Source organism: Dryobates pubescens, chromosome 21, assembly GCF_014839835.1.
Source record: "Dryobates pubescens isolate bDryPub1 chromosome 21, bDryPub1.pri, whole genome shotgun sequence".
NCBI classification, from domain to species: Eukaryota; Metazoa; Chordata; class Aves; order Piciformes; family Picidae; genus Dryobates; species Dryobates pubescens.
In genome coordinates, this window is record NC_071632.1 from 19,110,607 (window position 1) to 19,126,579 (window position 15,973).

The 15,973-nt window shown below is 50.6% G+C and overlaps 1 protein-coding gene across 1 annotated transcript in view; it reads right to left on the reverse strand.

Annotated features, from left to right (window-relative positions):
• OBSCN (obscurin, cytoskeletal calmodulin and titin-interacting RhoGEF) overlaps nt 1-13,700 on the reverse strand; it is a 142,868-nt gene extending 129,168 nt beyond the window's left edge. Inside the window, exons 1-2 of the mRNA XM_054171381.1 lie at nt 13,451-13,700; nt 6,498-7,614 (exon numbers count right to left, since the gene is read on the reverse strand). Of these exons, the coding sequence (XP_054027356.1) occupies nt 6,498-7,605 (1,108 nt within the window). The 5' untranslated portion in view covers nt 7,606-7,614; nt 13,451-13,700. The remainder of the gene's footprint in view (nt 1-6,497; nt 7,615-13,450) is intronic.
• Between the last annotated feature and the right edge of the window lie 2,273 nt (nt 13,701-15,973).

Consider the following 15,973-nt stretch of genomic DNA (forward strand, 5'->3'; position numbering starts at 1 on the left):
CAGCACTAAACCACATCCCTCAGCACACCTACATGAGGAGTGGTTGTGAACAGAGTTACAGATGTGGGGGGAAGCACAGAGGTGATGAAAGGAGGAGTTTTCTATCCTCCTCACCAGCTGTTGTCAATGACAATATAAGAACTAAAGGAAGAGCCCAGACATCCCAACTGCCTCTGCTTTCCTCCAGGAACAGATCTGCAGTGCTCCAGCTTAGAGAGAAACAAGAATGTAGTCCAACATGCAAAACAGCTGCATGGAAGTGTGGGAAGACATTTTACAGACAGAACAATGTTTAATTCCAGCCACAGCTGTGCTGTGAAATCATCCTTGTACCTCTCCACCCAGCTGGAGAAAGGGAAGCTGGACTGAGGAGGACAGGCAGTGGTCACAGCCACAGGACTGATGCCACACTCGGGTCTGGATTAGCCAGTGGTGATACATCACCACTTATGCTTCATGAGAGATCAGATCTTGACATGAACCTTCATCTTCAAAGAACTCCTCAGCACCTCACAGCCTTTTTTTTTTGTGCCTCCATTCTCCCTCTCCCTGACCACTCACCCTCCCAGGCTGGTAATTCCCTGTGGTCACTAGCAGTGGGTAATAGAAGGTCTTAGACTGAAAGCCAAACAGGATTAGGTTTGTCATAGATATATAAACCCATGCCCACAGTGACACATCCCACTCAGTGCTCTAGAGGCTGGAGAAACACAAACTGAGGCCCTCAAACATCCCACATCCAAACTTTGATGTCCAGGAACCTCTATTCTGCAAAATTCATAGCTTAGCCTCTGAGACTATCACCTCCTTCCCCACCACTAGGACAGGAGGATGCTGTCTTCGATCTGGTTTGCTCTTTTATGAGCTCAGGCCCTAGAAACTCATGCCTTCAGTTCTGCAGGTCATTCATTCCAGCCCTGGCACAGCCATGGTTGCAGCTGTTACATAAACACCTCCAACCATTTCTAGCTGAGCACAGCCTGGATAGAGATATCAGACTGTAAGGGGTTGACAGGGGGAGCAATGCTATCTACTGCTTTGGTTGTATCTCAAGATTAAAACCTGGCTGGGAACCCATACAATACCTTCAGAAAGAAGAAGGTCACTCTAGCTCACCACATCAACCTGGTGATGACTCAATGCACCTCAACTCAAGGCCAGAACCTCTTGCCTTGAAGGGCTATGGTTACAGAGACCTGCTCTGCCCACACTCCCTATGTCAAATACCCATTTTGCTTTAACCAACAGGCAACTCAGATTCTGCCTGGGAATTCCATAGAGACTCACAGACTTGCTTTAGCTGGAAAAGACCTCCAAGGTCATCAAGCCCAACTGTCAACCTTACACCACCATGGCTGTTAAACCACATCCCAAAGTGCCATGCCCACATGTTCTTTGAACACCTCCCAGGGCAGCGTGACTCCACCACCTCCCTGGGCAGCCCACACCAATATCTCCTCTGGAAGCAACTCATGTGGCCAGGAGGAGTGAAGCAGCTATAATTCTGATGCCATGGAAACAAGCAAGAGGGCAAGATCAAGAAAGCCTTCATCAGAAGGATGCCAGCCTTCAGGAGCTGGATGCAGTCTTGCTGGGTGAGATAGGAAAGAGTCTTGAGAAGACACCAAGAACACATCCCAAAGGCCAGAAGGAAACGGGAGATGCACCTGAGAAGCACACCAGTGTACTCCCAGCCTTGGAGCAGCTGGCCAGGTCACTAACCCTACTCCCTTTACAGTCACTAAGCAGTGCAATAGAATCACTCACAAAAATTTGCCTGTTGGGAAAAAAATGTGAGGCAGAAACAGCAAAGCCAAAGCTTGAGGGAGCAGGGAGCAAGAGCAGCTCATGGAGTCAGTGGGAAACTGCAGGAGCTTAGATCAGACACGAAGTTGGCTGCTTGTCTTGAGAACATATTTCCCCAGAACATCACAGGCATTTTGTTTGGTCCACACCAACCAAAGTAGCAACAAGATGATGTTGTCTTTAAAAGCAGGCCCTGCTAACACATATTTTGCTAAGAATAGGAACAGCCTGCAAAGAAGCCAATGTTTTCTTAACCTTCTCAAGGCTTGACCTGGTCTGCTCACTCGCCTACGTTTCCTCTTGTCTGGTCCTGGCCTTCTCCTGGCTGTTCTCATTTATTATTCCAGAGGCAAGTTTTCCCTCTGCCTCACAAATATGATCCAGTGAGACTAAGAACATGGAGAATCCTTCCAAAGGGAGCTAGCTAGAAATGCAGGGACAAGCTTCCAGCACTTTGTGCCTTTGGTCCTCCTCCTAGTTTCTGTGCTTTCCCTGTTTCCTTTCTTCCTCCACATTCCTCCTGTTTTAGTTCAGGTCCCAAATGTGACTGCCATAACAATGGTCATCTAAAATCCCTTCAGCTCAGAGGAATAAAGTGGCCTCAGCCCCAGTCTGTTTTTCCAGTCTCTCTCCTGTTTGGCGTGCAACCTTTAACCTTTTCATACAGTATCTGATTACTGTATTCAGGGACTGAGATGAACATTGCTTGGCCCAAGCCCAGGGATGGAGGCTTGTACACTGCTCTCACTAGCTTTACACGTGGCCTCAGGACATCTCTAAAGCCTTTAGGAATGTTAAGTTGGTTATTTGTGTTCCTCCCATCCCCTCTGCTCTTTGGTTTGGGGAAAAAAGGGAGAAACCCACCAAACAAAACCCCCACAACCAAAAACCAAACCACTAGAACTATAGAATCCTTTGGGTTGGAAGAGAGCTTGAAGATCATCAAGTCCAACCACTGAACCCATTAGCTCACCAACTAAACCATGTCTCTCTCTACCACATCTCCACAGCTTCCAACCCCCTGCCTCCAGGGATGGTGACTCCACCACTGCCCTGGGCAGCCCAGGCCAGGGCTTCACAACCCTTTGGGGGAAGAAACTGTTCCTAATGTCCAGTCTAAAGCTCCCCTGGCATACAGGTTTGCTCTTGGGTAGTGTTTCATAACTTCTTCCACACCTCAGGTTTCAGTGTGTGGCTTGTCATTTCAGCCCTGCTCTGGACACCAGAATTCCCTCTGCCTAACAAAGATGATTTCCAAATCAGAGGAATCAGCTCCTGGTTTTCCTTAATTGTGAGGCTGACATTCTGCCCTGTAGCTCCTCCTTTGAGATTTACATCTGATCCATTGCATCTCATCGAGGAAGAGCTCAGAAACCTCTCTTTTTAGCTCAGTGATCTTTATGGAGCGAGTTCAGCAGAGGTCCTGTGTCTAGGCTGCAGACTGACAGAATACAGGAGGCTTTCTAGAGGAGGTTTGACCTATACCCAGTTCTATACCCTGAGAGAGAGCTAGAACCACCTTTCTGACAGGATGCTGGACTGGGCAGTCTTTACTAGTATTACTTTCAGAAGACACACAGATATCATCTGGGCTGCATCAAAAGAAGTGAGGTCAAGGGAGATGATTCTACCCCTCTACTCTGCTCTTGTGAGACCCCACCTGGAATATTGCATCCTGTTCTGGGGCCCCCAACACAAGAAGGACGTGGAACTGTTGGAGAAGGTCCAGAGGAAGACCACAAAGATAATCAGAGGGCTGGAGCTCCTCCCTGAAGGGGACAGGCTGAGGGAGTTTGGGCTGTTCAGCCTGCAGAACTCTCTAGGGAGACCTCAGAGTAGCATTTCAATAGCTGAAGGGGGCCTACAGGAAAGCTGGAAAAGGACTAACTCAATGGGCATGTGGTGCTAAGTACAAGGAGCCATGGCTTTGAACTAGAGCAGGTTAGATTTGGATTGGACATTAGGACAAAGTTCTTGATTATGAGGTTGTTGAGACACTGAAACAGGTTGCCCAGAGAAGTTGTGGGGACCTCGTCCCTGGAAGTGTTTAAGACCAGGCTGGATGAAGCTTTGAGTAACCTGCTCTAGTGGGAGGTGTCTCTGCACATGGCAAGGGGGTTGGAACTGGATGATCTTAAAGGCTTCTTCCAGCTCAAGCCATTCTGGGAGTCTCACTCAGACTCTTGCACTGGAATTGTGGGTTCCATGTTTAAACCTATGGAGCTTGTCTGCCCTGCTGCCCGAGACAGAGGCAGTGTCCCAGGCAGAAAGCCCCACACAGCAGTGCTGCTCACCAAGAGTGGCTCCTTGGACAATGAGGCTTCTTCTGCATGACTGAGCAAAGAGAAGGCTGTGTGGCAAGATGACCTAGCTCCCTAAACCCAGTGGCAGATGAGCTAATGGCATCACCAGTGACACAAACAACAGAATTTAAAGCTCCCATCACTGCTATAACATTCTGGGCTCTCTTTGAAGGGCTAAAAAGGACTTCTGGTGACACCAAGGAGGGTCATTATTCAGAGCCTAATTATAACCACCATAGAGAGATTTTCCATGGCAGCCTTGGCCTGGTCAGAAAGCCCAACATGCTGTGGCACAACAAAGAAACAAACCATAAACATTTCCACTCTGACTCACTGGTGTCTCTTGACAATGGACATTGATCAATAACTTTTCCCCACGGTGCCTGCTGCTTCACATGCTTTCCCCATCAGCTTTGGAACAAGCATGGGCAGATGGGAGGGTGTTTGTCTTTGCAAGACAGGTGTTGGGCAAGTAACAGAGTTTGAGCCACCCTCAAAGTGAACAACCACCCAAGGGCCAGCCTTGGTCTTCAGCTCCGAGTCCCAACTCATGAGGTAATCAGAGCTTTATGGAAGAGGACAAATGCCCTTCCCAGCACCACTCAGCACCTCCAAGGGATAGCAATGAGTGGGACAAGTGCCAGTGAGTTCCACAGATCAAGTGTCACTGATGGATGTGGGGGGTTGAGTCACACAGTGAGTGTGAAAAGAGAGGTCCAGAAAAGGGAAAGCAGAAAACCAAAGCTGAGAGTCTTTAAACTGAGTATGAAACTCAGAGCTTTCCTACCCATTTGGCTTCCTTGTTTATTTTGCTGCCAAAAAACACTCATTTTGACACTTAACTGGTAAAGGCTTCTCCATCTGAGAGCTAATTTGGAGGTGCTCCCTGGGTTGCAAACTGTCTGCTGTAACCTTGCCAAACTGGAGAGCAGCTTGGAAGGTTAGAGCCCCCTTTGTGAAAATGCACATCACAATTTGGTCACCATTCTGAGGAATGTGGTCTGACCTCCACCAGTGTGGAGGGACCCTCTGAAAGCAAGTCCTTCACCAGTGACTACAGCCAACAGCAGCATCCCAGACCAGGTAGAGTTCTGGGGGCATGCAGGGACTAGAGGCTAGCCAGCAACATAAGCTGGGAGAAGGCTGAAAAGCCTGGCAAGAACAAGGCTGCTGGTGGGTCACTGTGAACAGGAAAACTGAGCTGGACTGTAACTGGAGTTGGAGTAGGTCCCCAAGGGATGTGCTCAGCTTGCAAGGAGGAGTTTCCTCTACTACTGCTTAGATGGCACATGTGTGCCAGTTTGACTAAACCCTCTGATGAACATAAACCCAGATGTGATGAAAGTCTGGAGGATAAGATGGGCTTTAGCAGTCACTGGTCCAGAGAATGGAAATGGATCTCTTGAACTGCTATGAAACCAGAATGGATGGAAGCTCTGGAGATCTGCTTCATTCCATCTGCCCCACAACTAGCCAGCTCTACTTCATCTGTCTCTGACTGGTGATAAAACTGTTCCCAAGTCAAATCTTCCAGTGCCCAAACCCTTTTATAGATGGAGGTCTTCATTCACATCTAACCCACTCTCCTTTGCAGTAGTTTTGGTGGCAGATGCTTTGTTCATGCTCCCACCCCAATTCAGAAGTGCCTTGCCTGTCTCCTTGCAAGCACCTCATAGAATCATAGATTGGTTTGGGTTGGAAAGGACCTTAAAGATCATCCAGTTCCAACCCCTCTGCTGCGGGCAGGGACACCTCCCACTAGAACAGATTATTCAAGTCCTCATCCAGCCTGAGCTTGAACACATCTAGGGGCAGGGACATCCACAACCTCCCTGGGCAACCTGTGGCAGTGTCTCACCACCTTCACTGTCAAGAATCTCTTGTAAACTCCAGTCTAAACCTACCCTCCTCAAGCTTAAAATCATTGGATTTTAAGAGAAGCAGAGGGTAGGTTTAGGCTGGAGAAGAGGAGGCTCAGAGGAGACCTTCTTGCTGTCTACAGCTTCCTAAAAGGAGGTTGTAGCCAGGTGGGGGTTGGTCTCTTCTCCCAGGCAAGCAGCACCAGAACAAGAGGACACAGTCTCAAACTGTGCCAGGGGAAGTTTAGGCTGGAGGTGAGGAGAAAGTTCTTCCCAAAGAGAGTAACTGGCCATTGGAATGTGCTGCCCAGGGAGGTGGTGGAGTCACCATCCCTGGAGGTGCACAAAGAAGGATGGGATGTGGCACGTGGAGCCATGGTTTAGTTGTCAGGAGGTGTTAGTTATTAGGTGATAGGTTGGGCTTGATGATCTCTGAGGTCTTTTCCAAGCTGGTTGATTCTGTGCTGATTCCCTCTCACCCTGTCTCAACGAGCCCTCGCCCACGCCGGTGAGAACGGCCAGCACCCACCTTTGACGGTGACGAGCACGGAGCTGTAGGTCTGGCCTGCCAGGTTGGAGGCGGTGCAGGTGTAGAGGCCGTTGTCCACCTGCTTGCAGAAGAGGATCTTCAGCACGAAGTTCTCCTGGTCGTCCTCGTAGATGACGTGGCGCCGCCCTTCCAGAATGACCTGGTTGTCCTTCTTCCACACGATCTCGGGCTTGGGCTCCCCGGTCACGTAGCAGCTGAGCTTGGCGTGCTTGCCCTCCGTCACGCTGCAGGTGCGAGTCAAGGCCCCCAGGGTGGCGTTGCGCCCCGCTTTGGCCGCCCTCTCGTAGTCCCGGGCCAGGCCGTAGCCCATGCCGGACAGCCCCTCCGCCGCGGAGTAAGGGTGGTCGAGGGTCCCGTGGGAGACGTCCATCTTGCGGATCTCCTCCCGCCTCTTCTGCAGGTGGGACAGCAAGGAGGCCGTCTTGCCGCAGCTGGCGTCCAAGTGGGGGCCGCCGCCCGGGTTGGAGGGGCCCTGCGTCTCCACCACCAGCGCGGCCGAGGCGCTGGCGGCGCCGATGAGGTTCTCCGCCCGGCAGGTGTAGGTGCCGCTGTCCCCCAGGCGGGCGCACTGGATGGTCAGCGCGTTGGACTCCCCGGCGGACTCGATCTGGAAGCGGCCGGCGTCGGCTCGGTTCCGCAGGTACCTCCCGTCCTTCTCCCAGTTCACCGAGAGGGGAGGGCTGCCCTGCACCTTGCAGCGGAACATGGCGTCTTCCCCCAGCGTCACCTTGATGGAGGAGGGCTTCTGGATGAAGTAGGGAGCCGACTCGGTCACCGTGGTCTCCTCTCCCACTTTGATGCTGACGGCGGCGAAAGCTTCCCCGATGGTGTTCTTGGCCCGGCAGATGTATTGGCCGCTGTCCTCCAGGCTCAGATCGTAGATGGTTAGCCTGTAGAGATCTCCATCCTCTGTGGTTTTAAACCTCCCCCCAGACTGCACTGGAAGTTTGTCCTTTTCCCAGCTCACCACTGGGATGGGGTTCCCGACGATCTGGCAGCTCAAGGTGGCGTCCTTCCCCACTGACACCATGAACGCCTTGGGCCGGGTCAGGAACCTGGGGACGCCGCTGAAGGAGCTGTAATCCATCTTGGGTTGCTACAGGGTGAAAGGAAGACAGGTAAATGTAAAGAGAGAGAGCAGCTCAGGTGGTGCAGGCAAAGCACTGGTGCTCTGCTGTGGTGTCAGGGTATCTACCATCTAGAACAGTCTAGGCACAGCTTCATTGTCCTTATCAGGTTGGACCTGATGATCTTGGAGGACTTTTCCAACCTCATTGAGTTTATAGCCCTTGGAATGTGCTGCCCAGGGAAGTGGTGGAGTCACCATCCCTGGAGGTGTTCAAGAGGGAATTGGACGTGGCACTTGGTGCCATGGTTTAGTAGTCATGAGGTCTTGAGTGACAGGTTGGACTTGATGACCTTTGAGGTCTTTTCCAACCGTATTGATTCTATGATCATTACCACAGGATGGTGGAGGCTGGAAGGGACCTCTGGAGATCATCCAGTCCAAACCCCCTGCCAAAGCAGGGGCACCCACAGCATCTTACCCAGGATCCCAGTGGCCAGGTGCATGATCGGTTCCCTACTCCTGTATCTAAGACAGATCAAGCAGTTTAGATATGCTGCATGACTTCTGTAACTTGAAAGGGGATAAAAAGCATCCCATGAGGCCAGGGGGATGAACAAATTTAGGAGAGGAGAGCCTCCTGGACCTACTGAATGGGCAAGATTTTATATGGCTGTTAAATGCAACTTGTTCATCAATTTAGCAAAGAATGAGAATAATCCTTACAGTTCTGGGCTCCCCAGCTCAAGAGGGACAGGGATCTGCTGGAGAGGGTCCAGCAGAGGGCTATGAGGATGATTAGGGGACTGCAGCACTGCCTGGGGAGGAGAGGCTGAGGGACCTGGGGCTTTTTAGTCTGGAGAAGAGAAGACTGAGAGGGGATGGAATAAATGTTTATAAATCTCTGAGGGCTGGGGGTCAGGAGGGAGGGGACAGGCTCTGCTCACTTGCTCCCTGGGAGAGGACAAGGAGCAAAGGATGTAAGCTGCAGCACAGCAGGTTCCACCTCAACACAAGGAGGAACTTCTTTACTGTGAGGGTCTCAGAGCACTGGAACAGGCTGCCCAGAGGGGTTGTGGAGTCTCCTTCCCTGGAGACTTTCAAGGCCCATCTGGATGTGTTCCTCTGTGACCTCAGCTAGATTGTACGGTCCTGCTCTGGCAGGGGGGTTGGACTCAATGATCTCCTTGGGTCCCTTCCAACCTCTGACACCCTGTGATCAATTGATATTTTTAATAAGTACATTCAAACTTGGGGAAAAAAACTAATACAATAAATTAGTAACTCTGCAAGTGCCAGGACAGCTCCTTTGGAAGTGGCAGGAGCAGCCACAAAGCATGAATAAACTTCGTCAATGCAGATGCCCTTTCCAATTAATCTCAGACATCCACCAGTGTCATATTCCTTCTTATAATCCTTCTGTGATTAATCATCTGCAGCAGATGATTCCCATCTGGGTATTTCTGAGCACAGCAAAGCCACTTGTCACTTTATGTGTGTCCTTATTTTCATTCAAATATCGTGGGGCTTGCTCTCTTCTACCTAGTAACAAGTGACAGGATGAGAGAAAATGGCCTCAGGTTGCAGCAGAGGAGGTTTAGGTTGAAGCGACTCCTTCACGGTTCTCAAAGGCTGGAACAAGCTCCCCAGGGAAGTGGTTGAATCCCCAACCCCTGGAGGTGCTGCAAAAACACAGGGGTGTGATGCCAAGGGCCATGGTGTAGCACCAGACTTGGCAGAGTTGGGGAATGGTTGGACTGGGTGATCTTAAAGGTCTTTTCCAACCAAACTGATTCTGTAACTTTGCACTGGTCTGTGTTTTGGGGGAAAGAGGCACAACTTTGTGCTAATGTCAGAGAATGCAAAGAAATCAAACTGCTTTCCAGGACCCACGCAGCTGGTCAAGAGCTCCTACTCACTCCTGTCCTCACCACTTTCAATCTCTGCCCTACTCCTGCAAGCAAGTCCCTCAAAGTGGGAACAAGCACAGACTACTGCAGTTCATGCCAGTCATGAGGAAAGGCAGAATCCTGACAGAGCCCTGGTGGTGGTGCCATCACTCTCTCCATCTCCTGTGGCTCACTGTGCTGTGCTGGCTGATGGGCTGGTTTCATAGAACCATTGAATCATTTAGGTTGGAAAAAGACCTGTAAGGTCATCGAGTCCAATCCTCAACCTAGCACTGCCCACCACTGCATTATGTCCCTTGGCATCACATCTCCATGGCTTTTCAATCCCTCCAGGGATGGGGACTCCTCCACTGCTCTGGGCAGCCTGTTCCAGGCCTGGAAAACCCTTTAAAGGAAGCATTTTTTCCTAACATCCAACCTGAATGTCTGCAGGCACAACTTGAGGCTATTTCCTCTTGTTCTGTCACTTGTTACTAGGCAGAAGAGACAGACTCCCACCTGGCTCCAGTCTCCTTTCAGGGACTTGGAGAGAGCCAGAAGGTCTCCCTGCCACCTCCTCTTCCCCAGATTAAACAACCCCTGTTCTCTCAGGCACTCCTCACGAGATTTGTGCTCTAGACTCTTCACCATCTTCACTGCCCTTCTTCCATGTTGCTTTACAAATGCTGACCTGCATCTGGAAAGCCTTCACACCCTCTGAGAAGACAGAGGTCCCACACCATGGCATACTGCACCCCAAGCAGTCAGCAGCCTGTGGTGACACTGTCTGGCTTGAGAGAGGACAGGAGTGGAAGGTTGCTCTCTGCCCAGGCCTTTCAATTCAGTGGTTTGCAAGGGAACCCTGTCCCCTGTGCCTCTGTGCAAAGAGCACAAAGCACCACAAGATCCATCTAGTAACATATTCCCAAGACAAACATGGCCACAAGTTGCACACTTGCATGACTGGAGACTTTGAGGATGCAAGACCTCTGCAGGGATAGAAACCTAAACCTAAGAGACCACTGAAGTCCATATAAAGACCACTGAAGTAAATATAGAGCTGGAGCGTGGAGGTCCTCTCCAACACCACATTAAGACCTATCCCATGCCTGCTTGCTCATGTCCTCAATCCTCTTTTGCCCTTTCTTTGAGAATAGAATGGAACAGAATAGAACAGAACAGAACTAACCAGGTTGGAAAAGACCTTTGAGATCATCCAGTCCAACCTAGCACCCAACACCACCTGATCAACTAAACCATGGCACCAAGCACCCCATCCAGTCTCTTCCTAAACACCTCCAGTGCTGGTGACTCCACCACCTCCCTGGGCAGCACATCCCAATGGCCAATCTCTCTTTCTGGGAAGAACTTCTTCCTAACATCCAGCCTAAACCTCCCCATGGCACAGCTTGAGACTGTTTCCTCTTGTTCTGGTGCTGCTTGCCTGGGAGAAGAGACCAACCCCCACCTGGCTACAACCTCCCAGCAAGCTTCATCTGGGGTCTCTTCCTTGCCTTCAGAGTTCAGATTTCCTCAAGAATGCCAGCTGCTAGGTGTTGCACTCCTACCTCTCCTGCTGGGAAAGACAAGACTGACAGGGAACCTCCCATCTCTGCTTCCCAAGCGTTCAAAGAGCACCACTGCAGCAGCAGCTCTCGATAAGAATCAAGGGATTAGTGCCCTTTAGATGACTATCTGCATGTGTTGTTCCCTCTGAAAACATCAGGAAATGGCATCTGTGGGTGGGAAGGGAAGTGGATGGGTCATCAGATGGGCAGTGCAGATTTCCTTTGATGTTTAAAGTTCTACTGAGGGGGAAACAGCAGCCCTGATACTTCTAACAGCCTCCCAGGGAATGGACAACTTCGAAACAGTGCAGATTATTTCGTGTCAGCTGCAAGCTCAGTGACATCAGATGAGCACTGATGGACATCTACAAGCCACCAGAGCACCCACTGCAGGGGTGAAATGCACACCAGCACAGCCAGTGCTACAGGCCCATTGCATCTCCAAATCAGGTGTAAGCAGAGTGAGAGCTCTGCTGCACTAATCTGAGATGGCAGAATTTATCTGACACCCATTTCATCAGAGCAGGAAGGGTATCTGTCACCAAGGAGCTGGCCTTGGAGCTCAGCTTGGGCTACTCGAAATTCCTCATCAGTGAGGGACAACAGATTCTGGCATCCTTAAAGGTCATTTGATGATGGAAGAGCTTCCCGTGGTGCTTTGGAGGACTGACCTCCTCCTGCTGCAGGAGATGCTGGACAGACAAGACTCCATACACCAGGAGGCCAGGCTGGATGGGCCCTTGAGCAGCCTGGTCTAGTGGGAGGTGTCCCTGCCAATGGATGATCTTTCAGGTGCCTTCCAACCCCAACCATTCTATCACTCTGCATTGATCTAACTGTCTAGTGGGAAGTGTCCCTGCCAACGGCAGGGAGGTTGGACCTGGATGGTCTTTCAGGTGCCTTCCAACCCCAACCATTCCATCATTCTGCACTGGACTAACCCTACTGCAATAAGCTTCTAAACCATTTCAGAACAAGGCTCATTTTCATTCCTTGTCACCCGTTGCCTCCACAATAAGCCAAAGTCTAGGGGAGATGTTAAGGGTTATTGGCTGCCATGGTGTTAGACTCTCTGAGCAGCCCTCAGCCAAAACTTGACTGAGCTCAAGGCAAGACACTCTTAATTTCCGACCTTCAGGCTAGGGCTAAACACTCACAAGTTGGTTAGGAAGGGACCTGCACCACCTCATCCTCCCAGCATCGACCCTGTATCAACTAACCTGAATAGTTTCACATGTTCAAACAAAAGAAGAGTCAAACCACCAAAAAATTCCAACAAGAAACAGCAAGAAGTCAGCTGGTTTGTGCCCACCAGCAGGCAAGCAGTCAGGCCATCTTCCACTCACATAAATCTCCTTTTCTCCAGGCTGAACAACCCCAGCTCCCTCAGCCACTCCTCACATGACTTCTGCCCCAGACTTTTCACCAGCTTCCTCACTGATCTTTCAACATGGTCCAGCATTTCAGTGTCCTTCCTGGAGTCAGGGGCCCAAAACCGACCCCAGGATTTGAGGTGTGGCCTCACCAGAGCTCCATGCTTTTTTCCCTTGCCCAAATAAAACGAGCTCCTACCAGCACTGAACCAAATCATCCCAACTCCTTTCCATCATCAGAAGAAACTCCCTTACATTAAGCTGGAAGCTGCCTCCAGCTTTAGCACGTGTGATTTCCTACCCCAGGGTGTTGCAGGATCACAGCTCCCACAGGGACAAAGAATTCCCCTAGTGACAATTAGCAGCGAGGCTCCAAGCTAAGCCCTTGTATTTTACCAAGTGGACGTCATTGTCATTACAGCCACTCCGCCCCATTGAGCTGTAGGGCTGAAAATAGCCTCAGCTGTCGAGCTCCATCTCTCTCCATCTCTCCTCAGAGCCATTTGTAGAAACACGAGGAGGGTGGGGGGCTGTGGTGTGAACCGGTATCGATGCAGGAGAGAAGCATTGGGGGGGTGGGGGGAGGGAAGCAGCACTCAGATTGTGTCCTGGAAATAAAACCTTTTAAACACTCCTTGCTGCCTCCTCTCCACAGGAATTAGAAATACTTTTTTTCCCCCAGGCTCTCCATGCACACTGCCATGTCTAATCTGGGATTAAAAATGCATCAAGTACAGCTTGAAACCTGGTTTTCCCCCTCATCCAGAGGGTGATCTTTGCTCTTTTACTAACAGGGCCAGGAGCAGTTAAGCAGAACAGCCCCTAGTTAGGTCAGCCCAGAAGAAGGATGGATTTACTACCTGCACCTATGGCTTCATCTTCAAGCAATTCCACAAAGCAAGACATCCTCCAGCACAGTAACACCGAGACAGAAATCACCTCACCCCTCCCTCAGCTACCACAAACCTTCTCCACTTCCTGCTGGTTGTTAGCATCCCCAAGTCCACTTCTCTTGAGCTGAAGGATTAGGTCTTACCTGGGCTCTCGTCAGAGTCTGAGGAGAAACAAAGCTCTGGGCAGGGTAAGAAAAAGCCGATTCCTACTGAGATGACAGAAGGGGGAAGGGGCAAAAGGGGAGCAGAGGACATGGGGACACCATGTTGGGTTTGGTTCCCAGCCCCCCTTTCCCCTCCGGGAAAATAAAACAGAAACCCCAGCGATGCAGGGACGTGCAGCAGAAGGTCCCCCCGAGTCCCCCGGCTGTGGCTTTGCTGCTTGAGGCTAGGCTGTGCCAGGCCCACCCCCCCCTCCCCACCCCTCCTCTGGGTTGTCCTCCTCCAGTCAAATTGCTGACGTGCTTTGCTTTCCCTCTGCAGCCCAGCTCCAAAATAGCTCCGGGTGTCATTTACCGGGGAGATAAAGTTTCCTGCAGGAGAGGGGCAAAAGGGCATCATTTTAGGGACTGGCTGGGACAGTCCAGCAACAAGGGGGAGGAAAAACCCCTCAAAGATGTGCGTGTTTGGTGGTGAAGGGGACAGACTGCGGTGACAGGGTGGGCCAGAACTGCTCCTCAAAGAGTCCATCCCAAAGCCAAGTGGACAAATGGGAGGTGAGGACTCAGAGACAGGCAGCTGCCAACTTCTCATCACTTTAGGGAGGAATTCTTTCCCAAAGGCATCAGATCAATAGTGGGGTTATTTATAACCTCCCATGGAGAGCTGATACAATGGTGAATAAATGGCAAGTTAATAAACCAAAGTCTATTTCTCCTTGTCTTAACTTTAACATCTCTCTCCTAAGTTTTTGCAGCATGAATCTGAAGCATCTGCAAAAGCAGCACCAGTTGCCCACCTCGGAGGCTCAGGCCCATATTGTATCTACTTACCAGGAAAACTGCTTTGGTTTGGTTTTGTTCTGTTGTTTTAAACAGTTTCCTAAGCACAGAGCTCCCACCAGCCCTCATCAGCAATCAGAGTATTTGAAAGTCACTTGTTCTAATGACAGAGGAGCTGGAGCAGAGCCCAGCAGGCTCCCCCCACAATCACTTCACCTCCGGGCGGCTATCAGCAGTGAACTACAAGATAGGCTTATTTATGGCAGTAAACAAAGCAGACAACGTGCTGGAGAGGCTGGAGGTGTGGATCAGCTGAAGACACGGCCGTGTGTTGAGCCTACTCACCTTTCAGGGCACAGAAACAGCAGCAGAGGAGCAAAACAGAGTTTTGTTCAGGGTTTTGAAAGCAAGGGCTGACCAACGACAGGGACACAGCAGCTGCAGTGTCTCATCAGCAGAGCGGAGGAAAAGCTCTTTCTGCCTCACACACACGAGGAATCTCGAGTCTTGAAGCCTCCAAATCTTGCACTGGGTTCATGAAGTGCTTGGCTACTGAAACAAACAGTTGAAGGGATCCAGCACGATAGGAGTGCCAGTGAAGCCTCCTTGAAAGCAGAGCTCCAGAAGAAAGTGACAAGGATGAAAAGCAATGAGCTCAGGAGGACACTGTTACCTTGATGCCATGAGACGATCAAGGACATGGATGCTGGCAAACAGGAGACACTGAAGCACTGGGGCTTGCTTCTCTACAAGGAAGAAGCTGAGCAATAGTTTGGTGGAGAAGCAGGTCAGGTTTCATCCTGTGCAGTGACCTGCTGAGAGTAGGGCTGTCACCTGCTGGACAACTGCCCCAGTGATGGAAAAGCCACAGCAAGTGTAAGACACCAACATCTCCCAAGAGGGGAGGGAAAGGGCAGTGCTTGCTGCTGCCACAGTGATGAGGGAGATGGAAGGAGCCACCTCTCCAATCTAACCATAAAGCCACCTGCTGGCCACCAGAGACCAAATCTGAGGCCCTGCAGAAAGGTGCCACATCCCTGCCTCGTGCTCCCCACTCCTTTTGACTCTGAATAGGATCAGAATTTACCCAGAGTGGGCAAAATATAGCAGGGGAGGGGTGGGGGAGGGAAGATGCTTAGATCTCAGGTGACATCTGAACTCCCTGCACAGGGTGTGTTGGAAGCCTGATCTGATCCTCAAGGACTCTAAACAAGATCCAAAACATTCAGCTCTCACAAACACCCTCTGCCCTCCCTCTCCAGGCCACTTAAAACCTGACCTGCATCTGACCACTTTTGACTTGGAGAATTGCTGAGTCTTGTTCAAATCCCCTGCTCAACCTACTTTGTGCCCTCACTGGAGATGTGTTTTGTTTTGCCACATGAAGTAAACCATCCAATGCCCTAATAGCACAGAGCAATTTGGGTTGGAAGAGACCTTTAAAGGTCATCAAGTCCAACCCCCAGTCTATATATATATAAGGAGAAAGATAAATCTGATGTTTAGGGGTATCTTTGTGAAACTCACCTCCCCTTTAGAGCCCCTGGTAATTCTGTTAGGTTCTTGCCTGTCAAATATGGTTTAAAGTTTAAGGTTCTAGATTCTCTGGTCCTGCTCTGGCAGGGGGGTTGGACTCCATGATCTCCTGAGGTCCCTTCCAACCCCTAACATCCTTTGATCCTGTGTTCTTCTTTACCTGCAGAAGACAGTTTCAAGTTTTAGCTG